The sequence below is a fragment of the Crinia signifera genome, chromosome 5 (assembly GCF_055691185.1).
Source record: "Crinia signifera chromosome 5, ASM5569118v1, whole genome shotgun sequence".
NCBI classification, from domain to species: domain Eukaryota; kingdom Metazoa; phylum Chordata; class Amphibia; order Anura; family Myobatrachidae; genus Crinia; species Crinia signifera.
The window spans coordinates 323,604,249-323,616,862 of record NC_139221.1 but is presented as its reverse complement, the minus strand read 5'-3'; the positions used below and the strand labels follow the sequence as shown (position 1 = coordinate 323,616,862).

General features: G+C 50.6%; 1 protein-coding gene and 1 long non-coding RNA gene across 4 annotated transcripts in view; one reads left to right on the top strand and one right to left on the bottom strand.

Moving 5' to 3' along the window:
• DENND3 (DENN domain containing 3) overlaps positions 1-7,020 on the bottom strand; it is a 68,935-nt gene extending 61,915 nt beyond the window's left edge. The window contains exon 1 of the mRNA XM_083144916.1: positions 6,656-7,020. Within this exon, the coding sequence (XP_083001042.1) occupies positions 6,656-6,745 (90 nt within the window). The 5' untranslated portion in view covers positions 6,746-7,020. The remainder of the gene's footprint in view (positions 1-6,655) is intronic.
• On the top strand, positions 6,982-12,322 carry LOC146005593 (uncharacterized). Of its 3 annotated transcripts, none has more exons than XR_014444039.1 (3): positions 6,982-7,089; positions 10,813-10,996; positions 11,724-12,322. It is a non-coding gene; the product is annotated as an uncharacterized LOC146005593 (long non-coding RNA). The 3 variants fall into 3 exon arrangements; XR_014444038.1 differs by having other exon boundaries at positions 10,394-10,996; XR_014444040.1 differs by lacking the exon at positions 6,982-7,089 and adding an exon at positions 8,366-8,442.
• The last annotated feature ends 292 nt before the right edge of the window (positions 12,323-12,614 follow it).

Genomic DNA, 12,614 nt, shown 5'->3' with positions numbered 1-12,614 from the left:
AGTGCATGCCTTTGAAGATGTAGCATCCATTAGCACCTGCCTCTGAGGACGCAGCATCAAAATAACCGCGTGGCATTAGTGTCTGTCTATGAGGACGCATCATCCGATCAACCGCGTGGCACCAGTGCCTGCCTCCGAGGAAGCAGCATCCAAACAACCGCGTGGCACTAGTGCCTGCCTCCAAGGATGCAGCATCTGATCAACCACGTGCATTAGTGCCTGCCTCCAAGGACACAGCATCCTAGCAACTGAGTGGAATTAGTGCCTGCCTCCGAGGACACAGGATCCGACCAAACCGTGTGGCATTAGTGCCTGCCTCTGAAGATGCAGCATCCATTAGCATCTGCCTGCAAGGACGCAGAATCTGATCAACTGCGTGACACTAGTGCTTGTCTCTGAGGATGCAGCATCCAATCAACCGAGTGGCATTAGTGCCTGCCTCCAAGGATGCAGCATCCGATCAACTGCGTGGCATTAGCCCCTGCCTCCAAGGATGCAGCATCCGATCAACTGCGTGGCATTAGCCCCTGCCTCCAAGGATGCAGCATCCGATAAACCGTGTGGCATTAGCGACTGCCTCTGAAGACACAGCACTCAAACAACTGCGTGAACAGTTATTTTATTTAAGGCGAGTTAGTTATTTTAGGTTACTCAGGATATCTGGAGAAGCCACGCTGTTGGGGGCCACTGGCTTCAGCATGCAATGAAAAAGGGTCAGACATACCCCTGTTCTCTAGATCACACTGCTGCTATTGGGACACGGAGTCTGATCAGAGATTTAAAAATCAGACCTAAAACACACTTAATCTGGGTGCACACCGGAGCATCGGGATCCATCCAGAACGGATGATGTTGATGAAGGATGAAACGTTCACTGTTCCGTCCTTAAGTCACCTGCACGAGACACTAGAAATACGGTCAGGTTTTCACTGTGACACAGCTCAGCAGTTCGAGAGCATATTCAGCGACCAGAAACCAGGAGCGTTTATCTACTGAACACTGTATTTAAGCACAGGCAGTGGGAACAAGTGATTGCTAGGTTTCTCTGCAGATGCTCTACCTAAATACATAGTCAGTAAATAAGTCCCATCTCAGTTCAGTCCACACCAGACAAAAGCAGTCTGGGGAACTGGATAGCAAAAATTGCTATCTATGGCAAGTAAAGGACATGTTAGCGCATAAGAAAAAGATGATGTCACGTTCTACACAGGCCCAAAACAGATTAGGATTTTTTACTACTTTAGTCCCCACTGATAAATAATCCCCAGCACAGTGGATGTGACGCATTGGCTGTCTACTCTCACCGCCTGTAGCCCGCTATATGCTACAAATAGGGAAGCCATTACTCTTTTGCGGGTGATTCAATTAACGCCCACCGTTTTCATGGGGACACTTGGGCATTCCCATGTCCCAGCGCTGTCTCCGCCCCAGGCCCTCTCTCCCCGCAACAAATTGGCAGGCAAGTGTGCAACTCGCCGAAGCGGTTCATTTCGGGGTCTGCACATAAGACCCCCAAACATCGGAACGGGGCCGAATTCACCCCGTTCAGAGTGTTGTTGAATTAGGCCCTTTGTTTCCAAGCCGCGCGAACACACACTGCGAATGGATGTTGGCCAGGCCATCATTCGCAAGGCAGGGTTTGGTTGACTCACGAGGATGTGAATTCGCACATTACCTTTTTATCTATTTTTGCAGATGGACAAAACCATGTGCACGGCAGGTGGGGCAGATGTAACCGGTGCATAGAGAGTTAGATTTGGGTGGGGTTTGTTCAAACTGAAATCTAAATTGCAGTGTTAAAATAAAGCAGCCGGTATTTACCCTGCACAGAAACAAAATAACTCACCCAAATCACCTGCAGCGCAGCATGGTTTTGTCTGTCTGCAATTGCAGCCTTGCTGACAGGTGTGAGCAGGCCCAGGTTATACAGCGCTGCAGCTTGATAACCCGGGAGGCACTACAGACTCCTTGGCTCTCTCCTGCTGCAGGAACACTGTAAGACATGGTGGTAATGATTAAGAGGTGACTCTACCTGACTCAGACCCAGCGTCCCGTGTCCAAGATCCTCTTTCAGCACATTCACGAGCACCATGAGTAATCCGTAAGGTGTACAGCGGCTTACTGCAGCCTTACACATATTAAGTTGCCTGTGTTTGTTTAGTGGGCAAGCTGCGTGCCATAAGGTCCTTGGTGACAGGCCAGCAGCTGTCAGGGGCTGATACACAGACATCGATCGGGATGTAGGGGAGACACAGAGGAGCTCATTCCTGTATTAGGAGCGGGCTTTATAAGAGGACTTAGGACGCAGGGGGCTGTAATAGGCAACCCTGCATAAAACAGAACGAAAATGACATTCCACATAAGCAGCCCCCATTCTATCCAATAACAGCACCACCCTCACTGCATGCTAGATCTACAGTGTCGACAGTAAACAGAGGTCCGAGTCAATATTAACATAAATAACCTGTGAACAATTCATGGTGACCTTTTCATGTCAGTTGTTGACCTTTTGGTGCTGACCTAGACATTGTAGACCAGGGTTGGCTGAACCGGTCCTCAGGATCACACAACAATTCACGTTTCCCAGACCCCCTAGCTGGGGCACAGGTGCAGTCATTACTAATGGTCACGTTTCCCAGAACCCCTAGCTGGGGCACAGGTGCAGTCATTACTAATGGTCACGTTTCCCAGACCCCTAGCTGGGGGACAGGTGCAGTCATTACTAATGGTCACGTTTCCCAGACCCCTTAGCTGGGGCACAGGTGCAGTCATTACTAATGGTCACGTTTCCCAGACCCCCTAGCTGGGGCACAGGTGCAGTCATTACTAATGGCCACGTTTCCCAGACCCCCTAGCTGGGGCACAGGTGCAGTCATTACTAATGGTCACGTTTCCCAGACCCCCTAGCTGGGGCACAGGTGCAGTCATTACTAATGGTCACGTTTCCCAGACCCCCTAGCTGGGGCACAGGTGCAGTCATTACTAATGGTCACGTTTCCCAGACCCCCTAGCTGGGGGACAGGTGCAGTCATTACTAATGGTCACGTTTCCCAGACCCCTTAGCTGGGGCACAGGTGCAGTCATTACTAATGGTCACGTTTCCCAGACCCCTTAGCTGGGGCACAGGTGCAGTCATTACTAATGGTCATGTTTCCCAGACCCCCTAGCTGGGGCACAGGTGCAGTCATTACTAATGGTCACGTTTCCCAGACCCCCTAGCTGGGGCACAGGTGCAGCCATTACTAACGGTCACGTTTCCCAGACCCCCTAGCTGGGGCACAGGTGCAGTCATTACTAATGGTCACGTTTCCCAGACCACCTAGCTGGGGCACAGGTTCAGTCATTACTAATGGTCACGTTTCCCAGACCCCCTAGCTGGGGCACAGGTGCAGTCATTACTAATGGTCACGTTTCCCAGACCCCCTAGCTGGGGCACAGGTGCAGTCATTACTAATGGTCACGTTTCCCAGACCCCCTAGCTGGGGCACAGGTGCAGTCATTGCGACCTGTCACATTTTTAAACATGCTGCATTTATTCCTAACCATTCTACAAACGGCCTGAAAAAACATGAACTGCTGGTAGATCTTGAGGACCGGTTTGGCCACCCCTGTTGTAGATCTTTCCATCCACACCCCGTTACCTCTGTCCCACAAAGATGCTGCTGGGGCATCTCTGTAGTCATCCCGGTACTTATGTATTATCTGGGCTGCCGATTTTTTGATTGTATGCCTTAACTTAAGGCATACAATCAGATGCGATGCGATGCGATATCGCATCGCAAGACCCGATTTTTCCATAGGATTCAATGTTAAAATGGACTGAGTCCATTTTAACATGGAATTCAATGGGAAAAAGGGGTCCTTTTCATACCCCTACTATCCAAGTGGGCATGGAGTTGGATATAAACCTGTGGCGAGCGTAGCGAGCCACCGAGCCCGAAGCGTGGCGAGGGAAGCGAGCCCCGCGAGGGGACGGTATTCTGTGTCCACTCGCCACGCTTCGGGCTCGGTGGCTCGCTACGCTCGCCACAGGTTTATATCCAACTCCGTGCCCACTTGGATAGTAGGGGTATGAAAAGGACCCCTTTTTCCCATTGAATTCCATGTTAAAATGGACTCTGTCCATTTTAACATTGAATCCTATGGAAAAACCGGGTCCATCGCATTGCATGCGATATGGTCGGATGCGATGCGATGGACCCGATTTCAAATTGGCAGCCCAGTTAGCACATAAGTACCGTCATCCCCCCTTCTACCAGCTTCCCCCCAGCCTGGACGCAGCTGAACCTCTCGACACCTTCCGTCTGGGCTATTGCAACCTCTTCCTCTCCGCAAAGGAATAAAACCGTAACTTTTTGTTCGACAACAACTAATCCGTAACAAATCCGAGCACCTGCTCCAGGAGAGAAGAGCACCCACAATGATACAATGATAGACTGCATCACGGTATACAGTATATAGCACAAAGTGCGTATAATTGCTGTAGACTACCAGAGCTACAAAACACAAAGGCTGGGGACACAAAGGGATAAATAAGGGCAGGGGGTTCCCTTCTCCAGACACTGTGGTGTCAGCTTCTTGTAAGTACAGACAAGCCACCATTGTCTTTGTATCCAAACCAGTCTGTGACACAGGATGTAACCATCACCCTAGTTTCCTTATCAAACCTCTGCAGATCTTACTTGGTCATCTTCTAGTTGTGGTGTCTAGGCCCCCACAGCCACAGCAAACCTGACCTACAATAGTGTGCAGGTATCCGGAATGATCAGAGTGACTCTAGGTCGACAGTAATAAGGTTGACCCCTATTGCTCAACAGTTGTTGACGGTTTACAGGTCAACAGGGTCCAATAGGTCGACATGGGATTTTTAAAAATAATTTGAGCCGACAGGCGGTATTTTATGCCCTACCATGCACTACGGCGTGGAGTGAGAATATAATAGGGTACCGAGCCAGAAGCATGGTGAGCATAGCGAGCCATACGAGGGGACGCAGTACACTTAGACAGTGTCCATGTCGACTTATACACCATAAAAAAAATAAAAAAATAAAAAATGTTGACCTTTTGACCCTGTCGACCATATGACTTTAGACCTAATATACCATAATCCAATGTGCATTACATGGAGTTTCCACATTCAGGGGGTGAAATCAGGCCAAAGTAGTACAGGTGTATGGAGGCCTTAAGAAAAGCTCATGAGGAGAGAGGGCCCTGCTCGTGACGGCTGACATTCTAAAGGATAACAGAAATATTTTACTAGCTATAGGTTACAGTAACGGCGATTGTCTTGTGCTGCCCCAGAACACTTAGCATTACACCTTGTGGAATAATACAGGTAAGATAAGAGTATTTGTTCAGCAGTCACTAGCTGCTAAGGTCAGCCACAGTGTTGCGTACGGAAGCTGCACCCGGGTGGTAGAGAAGTGTTGCAGCCACAGCGCTGCGGATGGAAGGTGCACCCAGGTGGTAGAGAAGCGGTGCAGCCACAGCGCTGCGGATGGAAGGTGCACCCAGGTGGTAGAGAAGCGGTGCAGCCACAGCGCTGCGCATGGAAGGTGCACCCAGGTGGTAGAGAAGTGGTGCAGCCACAGTGCTGTGTATGGAAGCTGCACCCAGGTGGTAGAGAAGCGGTGCAGCCACAGCGCTGCGGATGGAAGGTGCACCCAGGTGGTAGAAAAGCGGTGCAGCCACATCGCTGCAGATGGAAGGTGCACCCAGGTGGTAGAGAAGCGGTGCAGCCACAGCGCTGCCTATGCAAGGTGCACCCAGGTGGCAGAGAAGCGGTGCAGCCACAGCGCTGCGTATGGAACTTGCACCCAGGTGGTAGAGAAGCGGTGCAGCCACAGCGCTGCGTATGGAAGCTGCACCCAGGTGGTAGAGAAGTGGTACAGCCACAGCGCTGCGTATGCAAGGTGTACCCAGGTGGTAGAGAAGTGGTGCAGCTATGGTCAGTGGTCCTCTATATCTGTGACAGCATTATACAGTAGGATCTGTATTAAGACACTGACAAGAGTTCCTCCTTCCAGGTGACAAAAGCAAGAGCTTCCCACACAGCACTATGCTGCCACTACCCATGTACATGCAGGCACCGCTCTTGTATTCGGGGTCAGGGGACTACTATACCCTAATTTAATTTTATTTGTAAAGTTGTGTCATGGGTTATATCTGTAACAGACATAGCTGGTTCTCACAGCTGTTACACTCATTGCCAGGTGTGGCTGTCTGCTGCTCTGTAATTAAACACACCCTGCCACATACTGATGGGTGGCACTGTGCAGAGAGGAGGAGAGGGGGCACTGGGCAGAGAGGAGAGGGGGCAATGGAGAGGGGGCACTGGGCAGAGAGGAGGAGAGGGGGCACTGGGCAGAGAGGAGAGGGGCAATGGAGCGGAGAGGGGGTACTGGGCAGAGGAGAGAGGTAAGGGGGCACTAGGCAGATGGTAGGTGGCACTGGACTGAGGAGAGGGCGCATTAGACAGGGGAGGGAGCACTGGGCAGAAAGGAGGGATGAGAGGCACTTACATGAGGCACTACGAGGGATGAGAGGCACTTACATGAGGCACTACGAGGGATGAGAGGTACACCCGCAGCGGGCACAGGGGAATGACACTGGGTAAACTTATTCCCTGTCCCTCGCATTACTCCCCGGCACCCACCTTATCTATCTCCCGGACCTTCTCCATGGGGGCGCCCACCAGGACGCAGATCTCCAGGAGCCCGGAGGGCAGTGGGGTGTCCTCCTCCATCTCCGGGGGTGGCAGAGACCGCAGCGGGCATCACGGACACACGGGTCTCCCCTGGCGCAATGTGTGGTTGCCCAGGAGCAGGGTGCAGGGGGCGCCGGCGGGCTGGGTGCCAGGGGGGCGGCTGGTGACTGCCGGAGACACCTCAGGATCTCCTCCTCCTCCTCCGCTGCTGCTGGTAGCTATCCTCCTCCCCCTCACCTAGAGGAGGGCGGGGCCAGACACCCGGGCATCGCTTCCTGGTGACCGGCGCCTCCCTCTCTCTCCGTCCTACCCCGCCCTCCCCGGGGCACCCGGGCGGCAACAGGCGCAGGAGGACTCGGGGCCGGTGTGAGGGGGACTCCGGGGTAATGACATGGGGGGGATGGTGTGAGGGGGACTCCGGGGTAATGCCATGTGGGGGATGGTGTGAGGGGGACTCCGGGGCAGGGGTTAAAGTGAGGGGGAACTGGGAGTTCCACCACCTCTAATGGTCAGGTGGAACATTTTAACCTCCACATTGGCCCTGCACAGTAATTCTCACAAAAAAAGCATTCTAGTTTGATGGGGGATGCCAAATTCCCTACTTCTGGCCCTGTCTCTACCTAATGGGGCAGAGGGAAGGAGGGTAATTAGGTGGCATTGAGAAATGAGTTCCCCCACCTCTGCATGACCACTTTAAGCCCTGCTCCGGGGTAATGTCATGTAGGGACCGGTGTGAGGGGGACTCCGGGGAAATGCCATGTGGGGGATGGTGTGAGGGGGACTTCGGGGTAATGTCATGTGGGGGCCGGTGTGAGGGGGGCGCCGGGGTAATGTTATGTGGGGGATGGTGTGAGGGGGACTCCGGGGTAATGCCATGTGGGGGCCGGTGTGAGGGGGACTCCGGAATAATGACATGTGGGGACCGGTGTGAGGGGGACTCCGGGGTACATGTGGGGACCGGTGTGAGGGGGACTCCAGGGTAATGCCATGTGGGGGCCGGTGTGAGGGGGACTCCGGGGTAATGACATGTGGGGACCGGTGTGAGGGGGAATCTGGGGTAATTTCATGTGGGGACCGGTGTGAGGGGGACTCCAGGGTAATGACATGTGGGGGCCGGTGTGAGGGGGGCTCCGGGGTAATGTCATGTAGGGTCCGGTGTGAGGGGGACTCTGGGGTAATGTCATGTAGGGTCCGGTGTGAGGGGGGCTCCGGGGTAATGTCAAGTAGGGTCCGGTGTGAGGGGGACTCTGGGGTAATGTCATGTAGGGTCCGGTGTGAGGGGGACTCTGGGGTAATGTCATGTGGGGGCCGGTGTGAGGGGGGGATCCGGAGTAATGTCATGTAGGGACCGGTGTGAGGGGGGCTCCGGGGTAATACCATGTGGGGACCGGTGTGAGGGGACACTCCAGGGTAATGTCATGTGTGGGGGCCGGTATGAGGGGGACTCCGGGGTAATGTCATGTGGGGGCTGGTATGAGGGGGACTCCGGGGTAATGCCATGTGGGGGCCGGTGTGAGGGGGAATCCGGGCTAATTTCATATGGGGACCGGTGTGAGGGGGACTCTGGGGTAATGCCGTGAGGGGGACTCCGGGGTAATGCCATGTGGGGGCCAGTGTGAGGGGGACTCCGGGGTAATGCCATGTGGGGGCCGGAGTGAGGGGGGCTCTGGGGTAGTTTGATTGCTATACTGCACATGCACAGATCTCTGGGAAATCGCACCCACACCATTTTCCAGGTGATTTTTGTGCCGAGGAGGACAGATACATATGGGTGCAGGGCCCCTAGGGCCAAATCAGATAAGTATGAATTTGGGGAATGTGTACCTGGCCTGGCTGCTTTGAGGCATCATAGTGTAACCTTAGTTTAGCATGTTTTATCTCCTGAATAGTTTTTTTTTCAATGTTATGCCTCATACACACGGAGCGATTTTCACAGGGGTTTAAAACAGGCGGAAAGATTGGGGCAGTGGGCGTTGATGCAGGAGCGTACAATAGCACTCATCACCGGGGCATACACACTGGGGGGAAAGTAGCTCGACACCCCAGAAGTGATGTCTTGGGAACACATCCCCTCGCAGCTTTCCGATGCCAAGCAGAATCAGGCTCATATTGTGGTAGTGTTTCAGTAACTTGTGGTTGTGTCCACAGCTATAATCCCCCGGGATCCATCGTGAGCCGCAGTCATTGGGTCGATATGAAGTGTTATGGTTTCCGCAGACTCTGGGGAGTTATGTAATGTAGGTCAGACGGTCTGCACATAAGATAAATCTTATGTGCAGCCATCAGTGTGGCAGGGAGCGAGGTCAAGGAGAACGGGGACCGGAGAGCAGGGTCCGTGGGAGCTGCAGGAGATGTAGCGGGAGGCTGGGAGCAGGAACCGCAGAGCAGAGTCCAGGGAACCGGCGGGAGAATAGAAAAAAATCCCATTCAAAAGACTTGGCATCAGTGGCCGCCTAGTCTTTTGAATAGGATTCTCTTCTATTCTCCCGCCACTTCCCTGGACTCTGCTCTGCGGTCCCTGCTCCCCACCTGCCGCTGCAGCTCCCACGGAGCTGCAGGAGATGGATGGCCACTGATTGGCTGAAAGCTTAGCCAATCAGCGGCCGCCCAGTCTTGTGAATAGGATTTTATTTTTATTCTCTCGCCGCAGGGACCAGACTCTGGTCCCCGCTCTTCCTCCCCTGCCTGCTATCCCACCTGCAGCTTACCCGGACCCTGCCCGCTACCTCGCCTGCAGCTTCCCCGGGTTTACATGTGATAAATCGCATCCGATTTAACACACATGTAAAAAATGGCACATCAAGTACCAAATCTTATCAAGCTCTTCCGGGGGAGCTCAGGGGAAGTCAGGGCCGGCCTATGGGGGCCCTTAGATTTGGCGGAGTAATTTTGTTTCTGTGCAGAGCAAATACTGCCTGCTTTTTGCAAATCCAGTCTGAAAGTTCAATGTGCAACTATTTATGCACGGCAGGGAATTGGGGACGCAGCCTAAATTAGCCCCTGTGTTCTGTGCCGGCATTTGCACAATATAACACAAATTAACTCTACAAAGAGAACTTTATTCTGTGAATACCGATGCTATTTATTGCATTTTATCCATTTTCAATCTTCTCTGGTTTCACTGAAAAGCTATTTTTTAAGTAATGGTTTGGGACAAACAGGGCTTTGTTCCTTGGAACTATGGTCAATGATATATCTTATATGAAACCTGGAACTAAAGTAGATATTCCAAGCTGATTGTCGTTGTGCGAATTCACAAGACGTTCAATAATCGAATGACTACATGCGCACTGATTGTAGTGCGCAGGTGTGAGGCTAAACAGCGACAAAAATCAGCTATTACCTTTTTTTGCATTCCCCTTGCAATTTGAATGACAGAAAGCCGGCGTTTGGGGGGTGGTAACCGCCCGTTTTCTGGGAGTGTCAGGAAAAAAAATCATTCGGTCTCAGAGTTACGCATACTTGCACAGACTAGGAAAATCATTCATTGGCGAGGGAGTCGTGAGTGGATTTGCAGCTGGCAGGTCACAGACTTGCAACCTATCAGATTTTAATTCTTTTAATTTAGCACCTTTTAGACGAAAACTAGAATGATTGGTTGCCATGGGCAACATCAAATATTCCATGGAACTCACATCTTAGTAAATTTACCCCAAAGTTACTTGTTCTTTTTTTTTTTTGCTTTAGAAACATGACTCAGGCTCATAGTTTACATTAATCACATGCTCGGTATGTGGAGCGCTGACCGAACAGAATACTTATCAGAAGTGAAGGAAGCTATCCTACATTATAAGCTGCTGAGTACGCATCAGAATCAATGGCAGGCGATGCAGTGGTCATTCAGATTTCCCTTCTTCCTAGAACAAGCGATTCTTCAATTGTTAATAGTGTCTAATATTAAACAAAACTCTATCAGAAGGCTTTTGAGCACATTCTGCTTTGTTTTTTTTAATGTTTGTGTTATGTGGCATTCAGATTGTGCTATTAAGTAACTATGCTGTATTTGTATTACATAAACCATACTGGGTGTGGTAAAAGGAGGGAACATTGACCTTGGACTATACCAGAATGGTTTTTATAAGTGTCACCCCTCTCGTATCTTGCAGGATGGAAAATAAAGTTCCAACCAATCAGCTCCTGAAGCTCTGCGCACATTAGAGGACCCGCTGGTGAAAGATATAGTGCATTCCCACTAAACAATATTGTTAATGGTATCATTCAGTGACGTCACCTGCAGCCGCTTCTCATGCAGTCATTCGTTTCATAGCCAAAATTGACCTGCATGTCCAGGTGACAATATTGAGCATACACACTACTATGCTGCAATAATAGGATATACCAGCAGCAAAGGGTCATTTGGGACTGTGTAGGCATATTATCATCAATGCCCTGATTGATATCAGACATAACATCCATTTATGTTATAGAATACCTGAATGACATGGCCTAGTAACAGAAAATGTGTGACGGATTGTACTATGTGGGGGCATGGCATGCACGATTGCATCCCCGTGGTCACACACACACACACACACACACACACACACCCCCCACCGTGCAATGCTGGTATCTCAGGCATTGCACAGCAGGCACGATGCTACAATGACATGATTCGCATCATTTGGCCCCACTGATTCCCCCGCCAAGGCCTCAGTCGGACCAGCATTCCCTTGAACTGCCCCAGCAACTCCCCGGGAGGGTTTCATACAGATGTGGCACTTGATGTGTCATTTTTTTACATGCAATGAATCAATTTGTCCAGTTTTCATCCAAATATATTGGACAATCCGTCGGAATTGGATGAAAACAGGCCAAAATCCCAAAAGAATTTTCAACTGACCATCATGACCGCAAAAATGGCAACATCAGCAAAGAAACGGTCAGGCAAGTTTCGTATTAAAATCTTAACATGACAAAAGTTTGTGCTAAGATGGTTCTGAGGCTTCTCCCAGTTGTGCAGAAAGAAATTAAAAAAACTAATTTGTACTGACATTTTAAATGAATTCCTATTTTCCAGATAAAGTTATCTATGAGGAAACATGGATCTTCTAGTTCGATCCTGAGACATAACACCAGTCGATGCACTGGGAAACACCGTTATTATTTACCAAGACTGAAGTAGGCACATCAAAGCCATGTTAATTGTTTTCTTTCATCTCAAGGATGTCATTTTAGCAGAATGGGTACCAGAAGGCACAACAGTGACTCAGTATTACTACAAAAATGTTCTAGAAAATGTACGGGAAAGAATCAGAAGTGGCCGAAGTTGGTTCCATCCTCCATCAAGACAACACCCCGGTCTGCACAGCTCTCTCTGTGCAGCTGTTTTTGGCCTAGAAATAGATTGCAGTGCTAGAATAACCCCCATACTCACCAGACCTAGCACCATGTGACTTCTTTCTTTTACCTAAATTCAAATCTGTACTCAAGGGAACCCGTTTTCTATCAGTGACCGAGGTAAAGAAGAAAACGCTGGAACTGCTCAGACAGCTGACAGATGAGCTACAGCGCGGCTTTCACCAATGGACAATAAGAATTTAGCGGTGTTTATGGATGCAGAAGGAGAGCACATAGAACGGGAATGGAGTTATAATGTACTTAATAAACGTAACCACACCTCATAGCATCCGTTAACATGCGGCCTTATCGGCTTTAATATAATTCCTTCCTTCTCACAGAGAGCCGACGACCACCGCAGTGTCCTGACCATTGCACTTAGGACCCCATGCATCCAGAAAGGTGGGATGCCTGTATCCAATATATGAAATCGGTTCTTCCTGTCTCACTGAATATACCAGAGTGGGAACACCCATTGCCCTAAGCACTGCGGCATTGGTACTCAAAAGGTTTTTAATCTGGGTCATTGTGTGTCCACAGTGTTAGAGTGTGCCACCTTGTGGTTTTTTTT